Source organism: Trichechus manatus, unplaced genomic scaffold, assembly GCF_000243295.1.
Source record: "Trichechus manatus latirostris isolate Lorelei unplaced genomic scaffold, TriManLat1.0 scaffold00081, whole genome shotgun sequence".
NCBI classification, from domain to species: domain Eukaryota; kingdom Metazoa; phylum Chordata; class Mammalia; order Sirenia; family Trichechidae; genus Trichechus; species Trichechus manatus.
Genome location: NW_004444017.1, coordinates 8,732,063 through 8,754,541, shown reverse-complemented (window position 1 = coordinate 8,754,541; position 22,479 = coordinate 8,732,063). Strand labels below are relative to the sequence as shown.

General features: G+C 43.1%; 1 protein-coding gene across 3 annotated transcripts in view; it reads right to left on the bottom strand.

The window, feature by feature from the left end:
- The window catches only part of ELK3 (ETS transcription factor ELK3), an 86,776-nt gene that overhangs the window by 40,319 nt on the left and 23,978 nt on the right, over positions 1–22,479 (bottom strand). For all 3 annotated transcript variants that reach the window (XM_004381243.2, XM_023735731.1, XM_023735732.1), the window contains exon 2: positions 10,711–10,919. In XM_004381243.2, the coding sequence (XP_004381300.1) occupies positions 10,711–10,917 (207 nt within the window). In that variant the 5' untranslated portion in view covers positions 10,918–10,919. The remainder of the gene's footprint in view (positions 1–10,710; positions 10,920–22,479) is intronic.

Here is a 22,479-nt window from a genome sequence, read left to right as displayed (position 1 = left end):
GCCAACTCGATGGCAGCTGACAACAACAACAGGGCCTTATGCTCCAATCCTCACTCAATTTTCCAAACTCATCTCTCCCTCATTCCCTAAATAAATACTCCTTATGGTCCATCCATGCTTGAAAAAGTCAAACATTTTACATCTCCCTGCCTTTGCAGATACTGTTCCCTTTCTCGGTATAGTCCTTCCTACCTTTTTTCAGTCTAAAAGACTCAGTTTCCTTCTTCAAGATCCAACTCAACTGTCTTGTCCTCTGGTAGCCTTCCTTCTGCCTTTACCTCCCTCCCCCTCTGTCCTGTTCGAGGCCAAGCTAGCACGTTATGTGATGTACTATATTATTATTGGTTGGCACGTCTGCCTCCCAAACAGCTGCTGAGCTACTCAGGAGGGTGGTGGTGGTGTTATGTTTTCAAAGGAATGGCTGACCAACTGAAGAAATGGCAGAGATGAAAGGAAGGGGTCACGTCAAGGGGAGAGGGATGTATAACTATTACACAGTAGGAGGGAAAAACCAGAGCTTATTCAATAAGTAAGTGCCGTGACTCCCGAAGCTCCTCATGCCTCTCAGACTTGAGCCAATAAGGTGTGTTTGCAGTTACTGGCCAGTTACAGGTAGGCTCTGGTGTTGGCCCCTCCCTCTTCTTCACCCTAAAATGAAAGATTTAAAAAGCTAATTCTGTCCAACATTGCTAAGGAGTGAAAAAAATGTTGTTAAACTTGTTAATAAATCTCTGAAAAAGCTAATCTTTGTTGTAACATCAGGTTGTAAAAATACCTTCTGGAAGACTCAATTAAAACCTGAAGGGGGAAAAAAAACCCTTACCAAAAAGTTCAAACAGTCAGAACTACAATGAACAAATGCATCTCCTGGGGCTTAAATTGAGACTAAGGGAAACAAGCTGTTTGGTGGAAGGGGTTCTGAAGTGCCCAGGTAAAAATTAAATGTCCTGTTTAGGTCTATTTTTTTTTTTTTTTTACCAGTTACCATCGAGTCATCCCCAACTTGTGGTGACCCCGTGTGTGTCAGAGTAGAACTGTGCTCTTTAAGGTTTTCAATGGCTGATTTTTCAGAAGCAGATCACCAGGCCTTTCTTCCGAGGTGCCTCTGGGTGGATTCGCACTTCCAAACTTTTGGTGCGCTGCTGAGTGCATTAACCATGTGCACCACCCAGGAACTCCATTTAGGTCTGTACTGTCTCAGTTTCTACCCCTCACAGACTCAGGGACAGATGCTCTCCCATGACCTGCAGTTTCCAGAGCATGTCAGGGGAATAAAACATGCTGCCTTCTGGACCAGGGCATCACTCCTCTCTTGGAATTCTAACTGGGTTTGTCCAACAGCCTCTTCAAAAGCTTTACATGGGGAAAGTAGGTCCTTGGCAGTGCGTTGCTACAAAACCCTGTCCCTCCTGTCGTCCCTAATGCATGTATAATGAGCAGTCCACACAAACACAGATGGAGAAAGGAATCCACAGAAACGAAGAAGGAGAAAGGAAAAGACCTCACCCATAGCTAGTTCAGGGTTGGGGCCATCAGAGTCGATGTATCTTTCTATTTCAGTTATTTATGAAAATCATTTGCTTTTCCAGGTCAGGGATCTGATGAATTCCCAGCGAATCTGAACCCCCCCAAGGCAGGCTTTGTCTTCTTCACCTTTGTCTCTACCCCAGGAACCCAGCACAGTGCCTGGCACATGGTGGGCACACCATGACATACCTGGTGTTGGATCTAGTTTCATACCATGTATTGAATGGTCTAGTTCACATCTGATGTGGAATCTAGTTGCTATGCATATCGTGGGAGCAGCTGTCCTCTAGGATTTGCTGAATCAAACCTTTATCTCCAAAGATCCCCCTTTATGTGTAGCTTTGAAAACTGAAATAAAAGCTCAGCAATGGATGAACTATATGTATAATAACCAAAAGGCAGTGATTTTTTTTTTTTTTAAGTTTAGCATTTATTTCATGTGAACTTTCATTATATAAGTGATTTACATTGGGGTGATGTACCCTCCGCTAGTTCATCCATTTGTTCATTCATTTAACATTTACTGAGCAGCTAATATACACTAACAGAGCCCTGGTGGCTCAGTGGTTAAGTGCTACGGCTGCTAATCAAAAGGTCAGCAGTTCGAATCCACCAGCTGCTCCTTGGAAACCCTACAGGGCAATTCTACTCTGTCCTATAGGGTCACTATGAGTCGGAATCAACTGGACGGCAACGGGTTTGGTTTTTACAGAATATATACCAGACCATGTGCAAAAGACCAGAACAGCAAAAGAGATTAAGCCAGGAGACCATAGTGAAGACAGTTGGGTGAAGAAGGCAGCTATGTACACAGACGATTATAATGCTCTTCGGGAAGTTTTGTAAATATAAATCATAAAAGTATGAAGCACTGATTCAGTGTGTACTTACCAGGTGCCTGATCTTGGGCTGAGCATCTTACACACACCATCTCATTGAAGCCTCACACAATCCTTGGAGGCAAGGTGCTATTATTATCCCCACTTCCCAATGGGTCAACTGAGACTCAGAGACTGCACAACAACTGGATCTAACCTTAATGGATCTGACTTCAAAGCCAACGCTGGCCTCTAACGGAGCTCCAACCGGGGGTGCACAGAAGACGTGGGAGCTTGGATTCAACGGACTGAGGAACAGTCATTTCAATATTAAAGCATCTGAGCAGTTAACATTTTCAGAACAACCTGCTGTTGTTGTTAGGTGCCATCGAGTCAGTTCCAACTCATAGCGATCCTATTTACAACAGAACAAAGCACTGCCGGGTCCTGTGCTATCCTCACAATCACTGTTATGCTTGAGCCCACTGTTGCAGCCACTGTATCAATTCATCTCGTCGAGGTTCTTCCTCTGTTTCGCTGACGCTCTACTTTACCAAGCATGATGTCCTTCTCCAGGGACTGATCCCTCCTGATAACATGTCCAAAATACCTGAGGCAGAGTCTCGCCATACTTGCTTCTAATGAGCACTCTGGCTGTACTCCTTCCAAGACAGATGTGTTCGTTCTTTTGGCAGTCCATGGTATATTCAATATCCTTTGCCAACACCATAATTCAAAGGTATCAATTCTTCTTCCATCTTCCTTATTCATTGTCCAGCTTTCACATGCATATGAGGCGATTAAAAACGTCATGGCTTGGGTCAGGCGCACCTTAGTCTTCAAGGTGACATCCTCTCTTTTTAACACTTTAAAGAGGTCTTTTGCAGCAGATTTGCCCACTGCAATGCGTCATTTGATTTCTTGACTGCTGCTTCCATGGGTGTTGATTGTGGATCCAAATAAAATGAAATCCTTGACAACTTCAATCTTTTTTCCATTTATCGTGATGTTGCTTATTGGTCCAGTTGTGAGGATTTTTGTTTTCTTTAAGTTGAGGTGTGTCTTACTCATCTAGTGTTGCCATAACAGAAATACCACAAGTGGATGGCTTTAACAAAGAGAAATTTTCTCTCACAGTCTAGAGGCTAGAAGTCCAAATTCAGGGTGCCATCTCCAGGCGAAGGCTTTCTCTCTGTCAGCTCTGATGAAGGTCCTTCTCATCAATCTTTTCTGGTGGAGAAGCTTCTCAGCACAGGGACCCCAGGTCCAAAGGATGTGCTATTCTCCTGGCTCTTGTTTCTTGGTGGTATGAGGTGTCCCTGTCTCTCTGCTTGATTCTCTCTTTTATATCTCAAAAGACATCAACTTAAAACAAAACCTAATCTTGTAGATTGAGTCCTGCCTCATTAACATAACGGCCTCTAATCCTACCTCGTTAACATCATAGAGATAAGATTTACAATGCACAGAAAAATCACATCAGATGACAAAATGGTGGACAATCACTTAATACTGGGAATCATGGCCTAGCCAAGTTGATCAACATTTTTGAGGGACACAATTCAATCCATAACAAGTGTAATCCATACTGGAGGCTGTGGTCTTTGATCTTCTATCAGTAAGTACTTCAAGTTCTCTTCACTTTCAGCAGCCAAGGTTGTGTCATATGCATAATGAGTCTTCCTCCAGTTCTGATGCCCGGTTCTTCTTCATCTTATCCAGCTTCTCGGATTATTTGCTCAGCATACAGATTGAACAGGTATGGTGAAAGGATACAACCCTGACGCACACCTTTCCTGAGTTTAAACCACGCAGTATCCCCTTGTTCTGTTCCAGTGACTACCTCTTGATCTATGTACAGGTTCCTCATGAGCACAATTAAGTGTTCTGGGGTTCCCATTCTTTTCAATGTTACCCATAATTTGTTATGATCCACACAGTCAAATGCCTTTGCATAGTCAATAAAACAGAGGTAAACATCTTTCTTGTATTCTTCGCTTTCAGCCAGGATCCATCTGACATCAGCAATGATATCCCTTGTCCCATGTCCTTTTCTGAATCTGGCTCGAATTTCTGGCAGTTCCCTGTCAGTATACTGCTGCAGCCACTTTTGAATGATCTTCAGCAAAACTTTACTTGTATGTGATATTAATGATACTTTTCGATAATTTCTGCATTCTGTTGGATCACCTTTCTATGGAATAGGCATAAATATGGATCTCTTCCAGTCGGTTGGCCAGATAGGTGCCTTCCACATTTCTTGGTATAGACAAGTGAGCACTTCCGACACTGCATCTGTTTGTTGAAACATCTCAATTGGTATTCCATCAATTTCTAGAGCCTTGTTTTTCGCCAATGCCTTCAGTATAGCTTGGATTTCTTCCTTCCGTACCATTGGTTCCTGATCATATGTTACCTCCTGAAATGGTTGAACATTGACCTATTCTTTTTGGTATAGTGACTCTGTGTACTCCTTCCATCTTCTTTTGATGCTTCCTGTGTCGTTTAATATTTTCCCTGTAGAACCCTTCAGTATTGCAACTCGAGGCTTGAATTTTTTCTTCAGTTCTTTCAGCTTGAGAAATGCCGAGCATGTTCTTCCCTTTGGGTTTTCTAACTCCAAGTCTTTGCATATGTCGTTATAATACTTTGTCTTTTCAAGCCAACCTTTGAAATCTTCTGTTCAACTCTTTTGCTTCATTATTTCTTCCATTTGCTTTAGCTACTCGATGTTCAAGAACAAGTTTCAGAGTCTCTTCTGACATCCATTTTGGTCTTTTCTTTCTTTCCTGTCTTTTTAATGACCTCTTGCTTTCTTCATATATAATGTCTTTGATGTCACTCCATAACTCGTCTGGTCTTCAGTCATTAATGTTCAATGCGTCAAATCTGTTCTTCACATGGTCTCTAAATTCAGGTGGGATTACTCAAGGTCGTACTTTGGGTCTTGTGGACTTGTTCTAAGTTTCTTCAGCTTCAACTTGAACTTGCACATGAGTAATTGATGGTCTGCTCCAAAGTCGGCCCCTGGCCTTGTTCTGACTGATGATATTGAGCTTTTCCACAGTCTCCTTCCACAGATGTAGTCAATTTGATTCCTGTGTATTGCATCTGGCGAAGACAAAATATCTAAAATCGGGCAACTGGGTGAGGAAATTGTGATCATGCATCTTCAGTTATTTTGGCAAAGTGCTCCTGGGAGCTCAGGAAGTGAAAGGAGCCTTCACACCCCAGGATCTGGCCTCCTCCTACTTCTCTGTATGCCTGCATGGGAAGGTATTACAAAGGTTTTCATCTTCTCCTTTGCACTTGTCTGAATTTTCCAAGTTAGGAATAGGGAAAAATATTACTTGAATTATTATTCTGGCTAATACTTACATAATGGAGTCCCTGGGTGGTACAAATGGTTAAGCACTCGACTACCAGCCGAAAGGTTGGTGGTTCGAATTCACCCAGAGATGCCTCAGAAGAAAGGCCTGGTGATTTGCTTCTGAAAGGTCACAGCCTTGAAAACCCTATGGAGCACAGTTCCACTCTGACACAGATGGGGCTGCCATGAGTTGGAATCAACTCAATGGAAGCTAACAACAACAACAACAACAACAACAACAACACTTCTGTAGTGCCTACAGCATTCCAGGCACTGTTCTCAACGCTCAATTAATAATCACAATGCTTAGTGTCTATAGGCTCCACTGTTACACCACTTTATAGAAGAGGAAGCTAAGACCCAGAGAGATTAGTCAAACTGTCCACGGTCATGCAGATGGATTCAAACCCAGACACTCTGGCTCAGATTATTATAATCATGATTATAACAATAATTATAACTACATTATTATAATCAGAAAGAAAAAAATAGCATTTTTTTTTAAGGAATACTGATTAAAGCGTCCATCTAAACCTGCTGCCATCAACCCATACGTTATGTTCCTCTGATGCCTTCTACTAAGTTTTGCACACATTTTCCACTTTTTTTATCTCTGCCCATTTTTAACATTCTGGAATGGGCTAAAAATATAACATAAAAATAATGATGGCCTCATGCTTGTCTATTGTGGCAGGAAAATTTCCCTATTAGGACACACCAAGGCCATGTGTCGTTTCAGCCAAGAGTGAAGAGATGATAGCTAGCAAAGGACAGGAAAGACAACAGGAGGAAAGAACAAGCTGTCAGGTCTGAGTTCACTTGTTAGGGAGTAACCCAGTGGCGTCACTATGGGGGTGTGGGGTGCGGGGAGTGCAGACCACACCAGGTGACATTGTCAGAGGGGGTGACACCAAATGACTGTCTGTAAAATTTTTGTGCATTTTGTTTTAGCAGAAATTTACTATTTTTTATAAAAACATCCCTGTAGTTAGTTATAACAACAAACACATTTTTCATAAGCCTAGCTTACATGTATCCATATACCTACAAGCCTAAAACTCTATGCTAACTCACTTTTTGAACTTTCTAATATGCTCCAGTCAGAGCTGCCATTATTATCCGATTACAATGACGCTTTGAATCACGTGGTTTTGTCTGCATGTGCTACAAGCATGCATTGTTTCTGCGACTGCAGGTGTTTTTATAGTTGCTGATTTTGTCAAATTTTCTGGTGTTTTAGCTATAATATTGTGGTAATTAGTATCTGTGAACCTATATCAGTAAATTTTTTGAGAATGAAGTAGTAATTAAAAGAAAAGGAGTGATATATGGGAATTATGATTTACAAGTAACATTAGTACAAAAAGCATTACTAAGGATTCTGTATGGTCTGCTATGGCCGGAGGTCCTTGGTGGGGGGTGCTGACACCATGAGTTACCACACTGGGTGACACCAACCTTAGTGACGCCACTGGAATTACCTAATTTATGCCACAGGCAGAAGGCACTCGGAGAAATGTGAGGGAGGAGGCGACAAGGTGGAGGAAGAGTATGAGAAGAAGGAGAAAGGGCAGAGTACCAGGACTCCGAAAGGCAGGGAGGGCAGACTGAGTGCCAGGTAACCATAAGAAATGCGTGCAGGGCAAGGCCTGCAAGGGGTGCCTGAGTGGCCCAGGGCTTCACATTCACCTAGAGCCTCATCCGATTTGTCACTCAGATTAGAAGCTAGACCATATAAGACTGCCATTTTCGTGGGTCAAAACTGTGGTCGGATATTGGCAATTTCACATGGTTCAAATTATACATACAGGCACATGGACAACACTTCAAGAAGAAAGTGTCCATCATAAAATGTACGATACAGATATTCGTAACCCTCTTTTGACATACCTCCTCCTCCTCCCTCTTTCCCCCTCCCTTCCCCCATTCTTCTTTTTCTCCTTCTCCCTCTCCTTCTTCCTCTTCCTTATCCTCCTCCTCCCTCCTCTCTCTTCCTCCTCTTTTTTTTACTTAAAAACATATTGGGCATGTAACGATCCGTCTGTAGTCCCTGGGTAGTGTAAATGGTTAAGTGCTAGACTATTAGCCGAAAGGTTGGCGGCTCGAACTCACCCAGAGGCACCTCAGAAGACAGGCCTGGTAATCTGTTTCCAAAAGGTCACAGCCTTGAAAGCCCTACGGAAAAGTTCTATTCTGCACACATGGGGTCTCCTTGAGTCGAAACCCACTTGACAGCAACTAACAACAACAATGTTTCATCCAAGGTCCCTGGATGGTACAAACGGTTTGCACTCCACTGCTAACCTAAAGGTTCGCAGTTCAAATCCAGCAGGCAGCACCATGGAAGAAAGGCCTGGTGATCTGCTTCTGTAAAGATTACAGCCAAGAAAACCTTTTGGAGCAGTTCCACTCTGTAATATGTGGGGTTGCCATTAGTCAGAATCAACCCAATGGCAATGGGTTTGTTTGTTTTTTTGGTTTTCCTCAATGATCCATCTTACACACCATTTGAAAACATTTCATAAGAAAGAGTTAAACTGCTGGATGTGCGTGCATGAGTGCACGTGTGTACGTGTTGAAGAAGGAAGCTGGAGCATCCTCTCCTGGTGGCCAGCTCTTCGTGATACTCTGGGAGACAAGAGGCTGCACTGCCAGGGCAGGCGGCGGAAGTTAACCTCAGTATTAGCTTCAGCCCGCTGCTCGAAGGTCCTGTGACCAGACTCCACGCTCAGCCCAGGGAGGCAAGAAAATAGGCAACTATGACATGCAGGCCACGCTGGCCACTTGGACCTCTGACCTTGGGCTCAACCTAATGTGCAGCATTCACTGAGATTTTTCAGTACTAAAGTTCTTGATGATAAAAAAACAAAACAAAACAAACAAAAAAAGCATTGTCATCGAGTCAGTTCTGATTCATGGCAACCCCATTGTTACAGAGAAGAACTGCTACACAGAGTTCTCTTTGCTCTAATCTTTATGGTATCAGATCACCAGGTCTTTCTTCCATGGTGCTGCTGGGTGGGTTTGAACTGCCAACCTTTAGGTTACCAGTTGAGTGAGAACCATTTGTGCTACTTCTTGATAATAAGCCATAATTTCTTGGGCAGTAATGATCTTTGCCTGATTGCCTACCTGGATCTCAAATGTTCAAAGGCAAAGACAGTAGGTAGCCCAGAAGGGAGCGTGGGTGGCCTTCTGGCTAGGAACGTGAGCTGGGGTCAAACCCTGGCTCTATCATTTACTGGCTGCAAGAGCTTGGGCAGTTTTCTTAATCAAAGCCTCTGAGTCTTCACCTGCTGAACGAGGCTGATGATAGCAGTAGCTGTCTCATGGGGTTGTTGTCAAATTTGAAGGGGATAAAGGGTAGGAAATACTCAGCACAGAGTCTTGGACACAGAAAGCTTGCAAAACTTACGTGTTAACTAAAGGCTGTGAACCTGCTTTCTCTAGAGATTTTAAAAATCCGCCCAGGGGAGATCAGGTGTAGTCTACACAGCATTGGCTTTGCCAATCTTTGGAGGAGTCATTTCCAGCCCATAATTTCCATCCGTACTTTAAGGACACGCTCATTAACCCCGTGCCCAGGACACACGAAGATGTGCATCTAGTCATAGACACAGAAATGGAACTTCTTTGACACCTTGATTTAAAACAATGAAATTTTTTTTTTTTTTTTTCAGTCTCAAAGCCTTGTTGTTAGGCACCCTGCCAGCAGCCAAGATAACGGTTTTCCTTCCGAGGTCCCAATCCCCATTGTGTAACTTAGAACCTGGGGAAAATATGCAAAACAATAAACCATCTGCGAGGCTTTCAGACAGTTCAATTTGCAAGAAGCCCTTTTACATCCTAGTGGAACTCTGCATTAAGTCAGGATTAATTGCTACATTAAAGGAAAGCACCTTTAGCATTTCAGTGACATAATCATACGCAATTAGGATCATATAAAGGAACAGTTTATAATTAATGATGTCTCCACTTCCTCAAATGTGTAATCCTCATGTCTTGAATTCCAAAGAAGCTGGCAGACGGAAGGGACTAAATACGGATCGCGAACTAATATTTAAATCAGTTTTTAATTCTCCTTTCAATGTGAACACTCCAACCAGAACAAAAGCTTACTATTATTATGGCTCCTAGTCTATGAGGCTAAATATCCAGCAACAACAGATTCAAACAGAAATGCTCAACAATTATAGGCCTTAAGTGGCTATCCCGAAATAGCAATAAATTTTGCCCTAGAAGGCACCATTGACTGCTTCTCCAGAAATGCATTCAAACTCATCCCAACTATCCTGGGTTTATACAAACCATCTGCTTCATCGCTGTGACTTAAGAATGAAAATGGCATTTCTTCTAATTAGGGAGTTTCTCCATGAAGTTTCGAACAAGTCGCACTTATGAAGCATTATTCTAAGGATTTAACACTTACAATCCTGAGGTTCGTACTATTACTATTCCCGTTCTATAAATGAGGACATGGAGGCACTCAATTGTTAAATTAACTTCCCCAAGCTACCAAATAAATACATAACCCAAACCAAACCAAACCCATTGCCTTGGAGTTGATTCCGACTCATAGCAACCCTAACTGCCATCCCCCAGGAAAAGCCCGCTTGAGTGAACCGCGAACCAGACGCTGTAAACAGACTTTCTAGATTTTAACATTCATTCTGTTACTCAAGCAACCAAACATCAGGGAAGGCCCCGAACCTCATTATATCTAATTTCTATTGTTAGTAAAGTTCTTCGACAACTACAGACGGAAATGCAGAGGGAACAAAGTTTGACCCATAATAACCCCTAAAGGGCTTCCAGAAAAAAAAAAAAAAAATCCCTCTAGGATAGTTTCCCTCAAAAGAATTACTGCAAAAATCACCTCTGTTTCATTTTTCTAATTTGATTCACAGCACAGTGTATTTACTTTCATAAACGAAATGTGAAGGTGGCATTCAGCCCCCCACCCAAGACAGTTCCCCTGCCAGGTCAAGGGTTTACCTTGTCATAATAGTATCGCAGGGCTCTGCTCAGTTTATCATAGTTCATATTTGTTTTGTTTTTTCGGAGTCCCCACAGTTTGGCCACTTCTTCTGCTTTGAGGAGCTTGAATTCACCATCATTCGAGGTCCAGCAGATCAAGTGCTCATGTTTCTGGTCCAGCAGCAACTGCAACAGGAACTGCCACAGTGTGATTGCACTCTCCATACCTGGGGGAGGAAGAGAAGGGCAGGTCAGAGCTGTGGGCTAGCTTCCAATGGAGCCAAAATCGGGCGGGGGGGTGGGAGGAGTAGAGGATTTAAAAAACACATCCAATGGATTAAAGGTGCCCTCATGGCACAAATGGTTAAGTGTTCAGCTCCTAACCGAAAGGTTGGCAGTTCGAACACACCCAGCAGCTCCAACACACCCAGAGGCATCATGGGAGAAAGATCTGCAATCTGTTTCCATAAAGACTACAGCCTAGGAAACCCTATGGGCAGTTCTTCTCTGTCATTTGGTGTCAGTATGAGTGGAAATCGACTCTACTCCACCAACACCCAATAACGACATCCAAGGGATCTGACATTGAGAACCACTGAGCTGCATGATTCATCTTCACCAACCCCCTCCCCCAGTGAACCAAATACAAAGTAGCTTTCACTTCCACCCATCAACCTCTTAACTGGGAGCTTTGTGGCTGCATTTTTGTCAGTAGCTGTGATACAGAAATACAAGGAAGCTCCATGATCCTAATATTCGCTACATAGGTCCCTGAAAGTGGCAGGGTTGTATTAGGAATAAAATATTCATAGACTGACCACTTGTAAAATTAGTTCTCATTCAAACTATTCCCACTTAGCACTCATGTCTATTCCTGCCCAGCTCGTCAACCTCTTTGTTGGTCAGTCTCAAGCCCATTATTTGAAATGCTGGGCCCCATGATAAGTACATTGTATATAGGGGCCTGGGGTAATGAAAAAAAAAAAACAGTTGCCATCGAGTTAAGTCAGACTCATGGTGACCCCATATGTGTCAGAGTAGAACTGTGCTCCACTGGGTTTTCAGTGACTGATTTTTTAAAAGTAGACTGCCTTTCTTCCAAGGTGCCTGAGTGGACTTGAACTTCCAAATCTTTTGGCTACCAGCCAAGTGTGTTAACTGTTTGCATCACAGGTAATGAGGTTGTTGGATATTTGCCAGCGCATGTGTCTCTTCCTACTAAATGATGAGCTTCAGGAGGAAAGGACTTTGTTGTATTAATCTTTGTATTCCCAGCACTTTGATAACCCAGTACAATGCCCGGATGTAGAGGGTGCCCAGTCAACAGATTTTTGTTGACCTGAAGAATTGGTCATTGCCAGCTGAAGAGCCCTCACTTCCCCAGGTATTCGTCACGTTGCAGGTCAAATGCCATTGTCACATGTACAGAGATGAAAAAAAATTCTTTCACTATGACAGAAATGTTATCCTTTCTCCTTTGACTCTAGTGTGGACTTTGTAAGCGCTGTTCCTTCTGCCTAAAATTCTGTACCCTAGCTTTGGAGCCCAGTAAACTCCTACCCATCCATTGTGACCGAGCTCAGTGGGTCTTCTCAAGGAAGTTTTTCTCCACTTCTTCAGGTGGTTAAAACTCCAATCATTTGAGGACTTTCATGGCAATGAGTCTAAGAAAAGAAAAATCCGTTTTCTCAGTGTTCATTACATTAAGAAGGGTCAGGATGTAATTGACACCAGGAGGTGGTAATTGACACCACCAGTCGATTATAATGATTGAGCATCTGAAGTGCCCTCAGTTTTGATGGGGCAGGATGGGAGTGAGGTCCCTCTGCTGGACTGAGAAGACCAGTGGGTGGGAAAGCCTGAATCTGGGATGGAGGGAAGCTCTGAAGTCAACCCGTGAGGGAGGGCCAAGTCGGGAGAGAGCTGGGAATCATCCCCACAATCACAAGGAGAAAAATAATTGTCAGAATCTGAAAGCTGTCTCAAGAGGAATGCATGGGAGGAGTTGTGGAGTTGACAGAAAATATTGGTACACATAGGTCTTCAGCCTGAGCTGACAGGAACAAGGGGACAGCAAGGCAGATGCATGACAAGGATGGAGAACTCGAAGCTGGAATAACTGCCTTGGGGAGGCTTATGTGTACCAATATTTTCTGTCAACTCCACAACTCCTCCCATGCATTCCTCTTGAGACAGCTTTCAGATTCTGACAATTATTTTTCTCCTTTGCCACATGGGAATGGATGAGAAAATACCTAGCCATCCAATAAGTACTTGTTTTCTTTCTTCCTTTCACATGTTTTGCCAAAAGAATACATCACATTGTTTCTCCTGGCAATGTAGTTCTCTCAGTTAAAGGAAAGCAGATTAGGAATGTGTCTTAAAATGTTGTTGTTAATTGCCTCGGAGTCCATGCTGACTCACAGCAACCCCATGTGTGCAGAATAAAACTGCTCCATAGGGTTTTCAAGGCTGTGACTTTTCAGAAGCAGATCTCCAGGACTGTCTTCTGAGGCACCTCTGGGTGGGTTGGAACTGCTAACCTTTTGGCTAGTAATCAAGCACTGAACCGTTTGTGCCACCCACAGACTCCCAAAATATCCATAGGGCATTTTATTTGTGGCTTTTTAAAGGAGATATTGTATGCAGAAATCAATATTCACCACAATGGGCTCTCAGTCTGTAAGATGGTAAATGTCCTCACCGTTGGACCAAAACCCCCTTTGCATCTCCTGAGTCTTGTAAGTGCAACTGCTGGGATACACAGCAGTTTACTGGCACTGATTCCTGATATGAACCACCCTTCTGATTATTTGAGGATGAGCCACAAACATCCTTCTCCTCGTTGGCACTAAGAATTGCTAACCCAAAACCAAAACCCATTGCCGTCAAGTTGAATCCGACTCATAGCGACTCTATAGGACAGGGTAGAACTGCCCCATAGGGTTTCCAAGGCTGTAATCTTCATGGAAGCCAACTGCCACATCTTTCTCTTCAGAGCAGCTGGTGGGTTTGAACCGCCGACTTTCGACTAGCAGCTGAGAACTTAACCACCTCATCACCAGGGCTCCTTAGAATTGCTAACAATTGTCTCAAATTCTTGATGTCTTCTTGGCCGAACACTTCAGATCCGTTGCTGCCAAGTCAAGATTCCAACTCATGTCGACACCATGTGCTTCAGAGTAGAACTGTGTTCCACAGGGTTTCCAATAGCTGTAATCTTACGGAAGGATCCCTGGTGGCACTCGGCTGTTAACTGAAAAGTCTGTGGTTAGAATCCACCAGCCGCTCCGTGGGAGAAAGATGTGGCAGTCTGCTTCTGTAAACACTGCCGTTGTTAGGTGCCATCGAGTCGCTTCCGACTCATAGCGACCCCACGTACGACAGAACTAAACACTGCCCGGTCCTACGCCATCCTCACAATTGTTTGAGCCCATTGTTGCAGCCATTGTGTCAATCCATCTCGCCAGGGGTCTTCCTCTTTTTTGCTGACCCTCTACTTTACCATGCATGATGTCCTTCTCCAGGGACTGGTTCCTCCTGATAACATGTCCAAAGTACGTGAGACAGAGTCTCACCATCCTTGCTTCTAAGGAGCATCCTGGCTGTACTTTTTCCAAGGCAGACTTGTTTGTTTTTCTGGCAGTGCATGGTATATTCAATATTCTTCGCCAACGCCATAATTCAAAGGCATCAATTCTTCTTCGGTCTTCCTTATTTATTGTCCAGCTTTCACAAGCATATGAGGCGATTGAAAATATCATGGTGTAAGTCAGGTGCACCTTAGTCCTCAAAATGACGTCTTTGCTTTTTAACACTTTAGAGGAGTCTTTTGCAACTGATTTGCCCAATGCAATACATCGTTTGATTTCTTGACTGCTGCTTCCATGAATGTTGATCCAAGTAAAATGAAATCCTTGACAACGTCAATATTTTCTCCATTTATCATGATGCTGCTTATTGGTCCAGTTGTGAGGATTTTTGTATTCTTTATGTTGAGGTATAATCCATACTGAAGGCTGTAGTCTTTGTAAAGATTACAGCCCTGGAAACCCTATGGGGCAGTCATACTTTGTCCTATACGGTCGCTATGAGTCAGAGTTGACTAGATGCAAAGGCGTTAATCTTATGGAAGTAGATCACCAGGCCTTTCTTCCACAGTGTGGCTGGGTGAATATGAACTGCCAATCTTTCAGTTAGTAGCTGAGCACAAACTATTTGTGCCACCCAGGGACCTCATTTCAGATGGTAGCATTAAAATATCTTTAAAACTTTAAGTGAATGCTCAGAGGAACCCACTCCAAAGGACAGAAGACTGCCAGTGGATTTGGTAGTTTAGATGGACAGAATTGCTGGGCCTTCAGTTCATGTCCCAGGTAGAAAAGTGCTCAGCCCTCTTCCACCCTCCCATATTAACTGACAAAAACCATGATGTTCCAAATAGGATATGAGGACAGTGAAAACATATATACATGTGTCTTATACCCAGTGCTTCTACCAACCAGGATGCCTCAGAGCTTCTTGTGCTTCCTGCAGCCACTTTGCATGGAGTTGCAACTCGATGTGTCAGAGACTCTGCTCTCTGGGCATGATCTACGAGCCGCTCTATGGTAGCCTGGACAACTACTCTCAATTCTTCACTCCTTCCCTCCTCCAAGTGACCATGCAGCAGTGCACTAGAGTGGGTGGAATATTTTTTCCCACCTCACTGCTATTTGAACTTGGCCATGGGACTTGATTTGACCAACAGAATATTGAGTAGATGTGACAGTCTGCCAATTCTGAGCCAAGGTTTCAACAGGCATCTAGTGTTTGCACTTTCGCTCTTGTGCTCCTGTTATTGCTGTGAAGCTGCTGTCCCAGAGTGAGACACCTCGAACCAACCTGGGCTCTACTCAAAGCTGGAACCAAGTGCCACCGACTCACAGCCTGAAGCAGCGTCCCTAGAGCAAACCCAAGCATGAGGAAAAGAAAACAAAAAACACTAGCTGTAAACCAACGAAGCACCATGGCAGCAAAAGGTGACTTTACAACATCCAGCATCTTTCTTTTTTAAAAGAATTCTCCCTTTGCTGTGGTGCAAATATCTTCATACTACAGAGCTTACATTCACAATGAGGAGGTATGTCTAGACATGAAAAAACATTTTACCACACACAGGGGGACTGGCGTATTTATGTCCTTAATTCTGAGGGCCACAAGCAGGCTAAGTGACGGCCATGCATGCGATCACCAAGGCCTAGGGAGAAGGTCCACCACCCATGTGATAGTTTGTCCTACTATGGTGGCTTGTATTTTTGTTATGATGCTGGAAGCTATGCCACTGGATTTCAAATACCAGCAGAGTCACTCATGGTGGACAGGTTTCAATGCAGCTTCCAGACTAAGACTGACTAGGAAGAAAGGCCTGGTGATCTACTTTAGAAAATTATCCAACGAAATCCTATGAATCACAACAGAATACTGTCCAATACGGTGCTGGAAGATGAGCCCCCTAGTTTGGAAGTCACTCAAAATACACAGTGACTGAAACAATGGACTTGAGCATACCAAAGATCATGAAAACAGCAAAGGACCAGGTACGGGTTGCCATGAGTTGGAGCTGACTTGACAGCATCTAACAATAACAAAGGCAAAGGTAGAAAAAAAGGAGGAAAGAAAAGATGTAAAAGAGAAAGTGAAAAAATAGGAGCCAGTGGTGGAGAATAGGGACTCACTGCTTCAGGGGCCTCCCAGATTTCTGGAGTAGAGGAGCTGGGCTGAGGGAATGCAATGAGTTGTGAACTAGGACTCACCCAGCTGCCTCTGACAAACTCTTATACCACAGCAGAGCTTGGGTGGTGGCTGGGTTCCCTGGGGAAACATTCTCTTCCTTCCTCCTCGCTTCCCCCATGGTGAGGTGTCACAGTCACAACTGAGAACTGGAGAATGACTCAGAAAGGTTACATATGAGTAACACCTCTCCACCGGAGGTGACTCAGGTCTCTCTGGTCTCAAGCTCAGTGCTGAGAGCCTTCATTCTCCTCTCTTCCAGCTATCTTCAGCCATTCCTTTACCCTGGTTGGTCTACTAGTTTCAGTGATTATCCAGTCACATAAATCTTTACTGCTTAAAATTCCAGTCACAGATTACTCACAGCTGAGTCTCAAAAATAGTTCCCCATGAACTCATAATCCCATCCACAAAGACCTATCACCCTCTTCCACACTTGGCAGAAGTCCAGGATATAGTAGGGGCCCAAGGTGGTTCTGGACCCTACCATCCTCTCTGGCCAGAGTCATCAGCATGATTAAAATGGGTGGGTAAATGTGGAGGAGCAAGGACATGGGAGGGTGGCATGGGGTATGTGTGTGTGGGGGAGGGAAGACAGATTGGCAGTGGCGCCCATCTGACGTTGCCATTGTGGTTCTTGCCAGTAGAGGGCGGCCACCACGCTTCTTTGATTTTAGTTTCAATCTTAATTTATTTTAATTATGATCTCTGAACTACTACCAAACAAATGAAGAAACTGGTGGTTCAATGGTAGAAGTTCCACCTTCCATGTGGGAGACGTGAGTTCAATTCCCGGCCAACATACGTAGCCACCACCCGTCTTTCAGTGGAGGCTTGCATGTTGCTATGATGCTGAACAGGTTTCAGGGGAGCTTCCAGATTAAGGGAGAAAGGCCTGGAAATCTACTGCCAGAATCAGACAATGGTGATGGATCATAACAGTTTGATCTGAAACAGATCATGGGGATGGCACAGGTCCAGGCAATGTTTCCTTCCATTGTGGGTCGTCATGAGCCAGGGGCCGACTCAACAGCAGCTAATGATAGCAACAACCAAACAAATAAAACTCTAAATTAAATTTCAAAATTTACACAGTTGTTTCCACACACAATCATGTTTTATGTTCTATCACGTGTCTGCCAGCTACAAATATTTTTTCCTCTTGGACAATGAGAGAGAAGCAGGTTCTAATATTGTCACTGGAGAACATACCCTTCCAATAACCGCTAACGCTACACACGTGTCTAGCAAAGTCATCTAAATGAATCCGCCCAAGGGGGAAAAAAAAAAAAAAAGTAATGCTGTCATGGTTTGAATTATGTCCCCTGAAAAATGTGTGTATCAATTTGGCTGGGCCATGATTCCCAGAATTGTGTGGTTGGCCTCCATTTTGCGATTGTAATTTTATGTTAAAGAGGATTAGAGTGGGATTGTAACACCTCCCTTACCCAGGCCACATCCCTGATCCAACATAAAGGGAGTTTTCCTAGGGTGTGGTCTGCACCACTTTTTACCTTACAAGAGATAAAAGGAAAGGGAAGCAAGCAGAGAATTGGGGACCTCATACTACCAAGAAAGCAGTGCCAGGAGCAGAGCGCATCCTTTGGACCCGCGGTCCCTGTGCAGGGAAGCTCCTAGTGAGGGGGAACACTGATGAGAAGTAGGCTGACAGAGAGAGAAGGCCTTCCCTTGGAGCTGACGCCCTGAATTTGGACTTGTAGCCTACTGGACTGTGAGAGAATAAATTTCTCCTTATTAAAACCATCCACTTGTGGTATTTCTGTTAGAGCAGCACTAGATAACTGAGACAAATGCTTTCTTTGTAAACTTTACATTAATTCCTTGATTCCTGGATTCCTTAATGGAGTTCTATATCTTGACATGCAGGTACAATAAAGTCCAATTTATCTGGATGCCATTATAAGGAATGTTAGTGATTCTGACAGCGTAGTGTGGTTCTTATTAAATAAAAAGTTAAAGAAAGTGTTGCTACTTGAGATTTGTATTTGATACATTATTATGGAAATGGAGGCCTGCTTTAAGTTAAACTGTTGGATCAGCCTAACCTCCTTTAGCTGATTTCCCACAACTCTTAGCTTAAAATATGGAGAACACATGAAAGAAACGCTATAAATCTCTTCAAAATATTCCCCAAATAAAATGTTTGCTAATTAGAAAATGCTTCTCTTTATCCTTCCCCTGCCTACATCTTGTTTTGAATGTACAGAATTTTATCAGGTATTTTAATGTCTTTATGCAAAAATCCAACGCTGCACTTGTATATTTAGGAGGAACAGCCCACTTTTAAAGGCATCACTGCTCTTACAGGAAGAGGGTGACTTCTTAGTGGTGGGTAACTTTCGGTATTCCTCTGGCTTCACCTCAGTCTCGCTGCCTGCGGGCCTTTCTGCCTCTGGATGGCACCATTTCTACCGGAGCTGACCAAAGACAATGGTCACAGCCCCTGGCTGAGATCCACTTTCTGGCCTCTCCAGAGAACAAAAACCAAACCCAACCCACCGCAGTCGAGTCGATTCTGACTCATAGCGACCCTGTGGGACAGGGTAGAATTGCCCCACAGGGCTTCCAAGGCTGTAAACTTTATGGAAGCAGACTGCCACATCTTTCTCCTACAGAGCGGCTGGTGGGTTCGAACCACCAACCTTTTGGTTAGCAGCTGAGTGCTTAACCACAGCACTACCAGGGCTCCTCCAGAAAACAAAGCTACCTGCTATTTGCCCAAACTGCTCCTCTTCCTTGGTAACTTACAGATTAGATCTTATCAAAGTATAGTTAGATCATTTAAAACAGTTTGTGAAATTTGAATAATATGCATACCTGAAAGGAGCAAAATAAAATTACTGGATTCTCAGCATTGACAAATTATTTTTATTATATTCCTCCTTAAATATATGCAAACAAAGCTGGGTATAAGCTCCTCAAGGTTTATTGATACTATATCAAATTAGAAACCTTGAGGAGCTTATACTCAAGGAGTCCCTGGGTGGTGCAAACAGTTAACGTGCTCAGCTGTGCGAACCGAAAAGTTGGAGGTTCCAATTCATCCAGAGACACCCTGGAAGAAAGGCCTGGTGATCTACTTTTGAAAAACCAGCCACTGAAAACCCAGTGGAGCACAGTTCTACCCTGACACACGTGGGGTTTCTAATGGCAAAACCGCCTCAGTGGTAACTGCTATATATATACACACATATATGTATACACACATATGTACATATATAATAATAAAACAAAATTTAGAGATAAAATACAAAATGACACTCATTCTCTCAATTCAAATGAACAATTAATTTTACATGTGATAGACAACATTTTGTTGAAACTCAGTTATCACTCACAAAAAGGTTATGGCAAAGACTGTTCCACCATAGGTTCTTTTGAGTAAGGTATAAACATTTCTCTCCTCACTTTTTTCAACATGACCGACACCCATGAAACAAGGTGAGAGCAATAAAATGCAGTAACCATCCCAAAGCTAAATCACGTGGCTCAAATAAAAAGTATAAAAGGCAAGGCAGAGGAGATCAAACGGCCACCCAGATCTCCCAAATGGAATTAATTTACACAAACACACACCCACACACACACACCCACACACACCTACACACACCCACACCCAGGGGTTCTTTTAGCACTTAACTGCAGACGATCTTCAAGTGTTAGTCATTCATTAATTAATCTATTTTTCTTGATTATAAGGGCCTAAGCTATGTCTTGGAGCCCTGGTGTCACAATGGTTAAGAGCTCAGCTGCTAACCAAGAGGTCAGCAGTTCAAATCCACCAGCTGCTTCTTGGAAATGCTATGGGGTAGTTCCACTCTGTCCTATAGGGTCACTATGAGTCGGAATCGACTTGACAGCAATGGGTTATCTGTGTCTTCTCTCTACATTATTTATTAAGTTCTTACCATATGCCAAGCACTTTACCTGAAATTGCTCATTTAATTCTCAAAACAGCCCTACAAGTTAGATACAATTATTGTTCCCATTTTGCAGATGAGAAAATTGAGGCCCATTTGTGGCAGAGCAGGAGCCCTCTAGAACAGTCTACTCCACATGTGGCCAATAAACTACTGCAAACTGTTGGTCACCCATCTGTGATAAGTATCGAAATCGAGAGTAAGCACATAGAGACTTCTCCTGTAATCTGACACTGCTGCTACATGCAAGTACCTGATCATGGCTCAGTTATTGAACCAGTGGCATGGCTGTGGAGCTGTCACACACAGTAGGACCACGTGTGATATTTTAAGGTTAGTTTTTCAAATGTAACCCAAAAGTGTATAAAAATCTGGAATCCATTTGTTTCAATGAAAGAGGAATTAAATGTAACTACAAGGTTACAGGATAAATCGATTAGTACAGGATAAATTGACTAGTACCTGGTGAAAGATGGGAGATAAAATTTTTAAAGGTAGCAATACTTGCTTCATTTTGGATGAAAGTTTAAAATTAATATCCTGAGTTTGCTGAAATTGGTTTAAAAATTGTTTCTTCCACTCCTATCAACATACCTCTGTGATACCGGCTTCCCTCTTACCAGTATTATAAAAAATAAATAAATAAAAAACAGAGTTTATAACCATCATCAGCTGCAAGCATCCAACCTAGATTAGTCAAGAAGAAAGCTCATTTGCCACATTAAAAGCAAAATACTGATAAATGTTTAAAGCATGCTTCTTGTTGTTGGGAGTCAATTTCCAACTCATAGCAACCCCATGTGACAAAGCAGAACTGCCCATAGGGTTTTTGTGGCTGTAATCTTTACGTAAGCAGATCACCAGGTCTTTCTCCCTCACAGCTGCTGGGTGGGTTCGAACCATCAACCTTTTGGTTAGCAGCCAAGTGCTTAACTACTGAGGCACCAGGGCTCCTTATTGGCCTTTATATGAGGAATAGCTAGTTCACTTACAACTTTTTTGTTGCTCGGAGTACCAAGCCTCCAGCAGATGCCAGGCGGGCAGACGGGAGAGTTAGTTTGGCCCCACGACTGCCAGCATCCCCTTGTCACCCTGAACTTAGACCTTGGAGGGATTCACAGTGAAGCCTGTAGAATAAGCTTAAGTGCCAGAGGTTTCACTTTGCCCGAGTCCCTGCTAAGGTCCTGGGAGAGGCCCTAGCAATTTTGTATTTATAATTTTGTATTTTTTTTCTTAACAAATAGGGTTCCCCCAAATTGCTTAAGCTTCTGGCCCCACAAAACCTGCCCCTGCCGAAACCCCCCAGCAGGCTGTCCTCTTTCTCCCCCCAAAAGCTGCTTTCCTCTTCCTGGAGATGGTCTTTCAGTTTGCCACAAGGTGGCGCCAGATGTCCTAATGTGGGGTGGAGCTGCACAGAATCTTTATGGAAAGTATGAGGTTTTTTTGCTTCCATTCTTAGAAGTTGAAATACCCACATATTTGTTCTTCTTTCTATTGATGGTAACCTAGGCCTTCTCTTTGCTTTTTTTTTTTTGGTTTCATTTTTTTAATTACACGGAAGTGGGAGTTGAGGGGGTAGAATTATTTTCTTTGCTTTTCTTAAGCTTGTATGTTGTGGGGACTAAAGAAATCAGCCAACTTTTAGGAAGGAAAGAGTCCAAGATAAGGAGAAAAACGGCTGTGTAAGAAATAAATAGAATAGGTACTCAGTACGCACATGTCCTTTTGCTTGTTAAAACTTGCATCCTTAGAGAAGTGAGGATGAATCTTAACACTTCTTATTGTAAATTCTCTAAGTTCAACTCCTCTGTCCAGAGCAGTAATCTACTACGTGTTTCTGTGTCATTATATTATCATTGCCCAAGAGAAAGGGCAGAAACATTTTCATTATATAAAACAAACCCTGCACTTAAGAAATTGGAAAACAACATTTTGTATTATTTGGGGTCCGCAATAACTGAGTACAGTTTTAGGGTATTAAGTACATATGAATAACATTTGGCAAATACACGTTGTTGTTGTTGTTGTTAGGTGCCATTGAGTCTGTTCTGACTCATAGCAACCCTGTGTACAA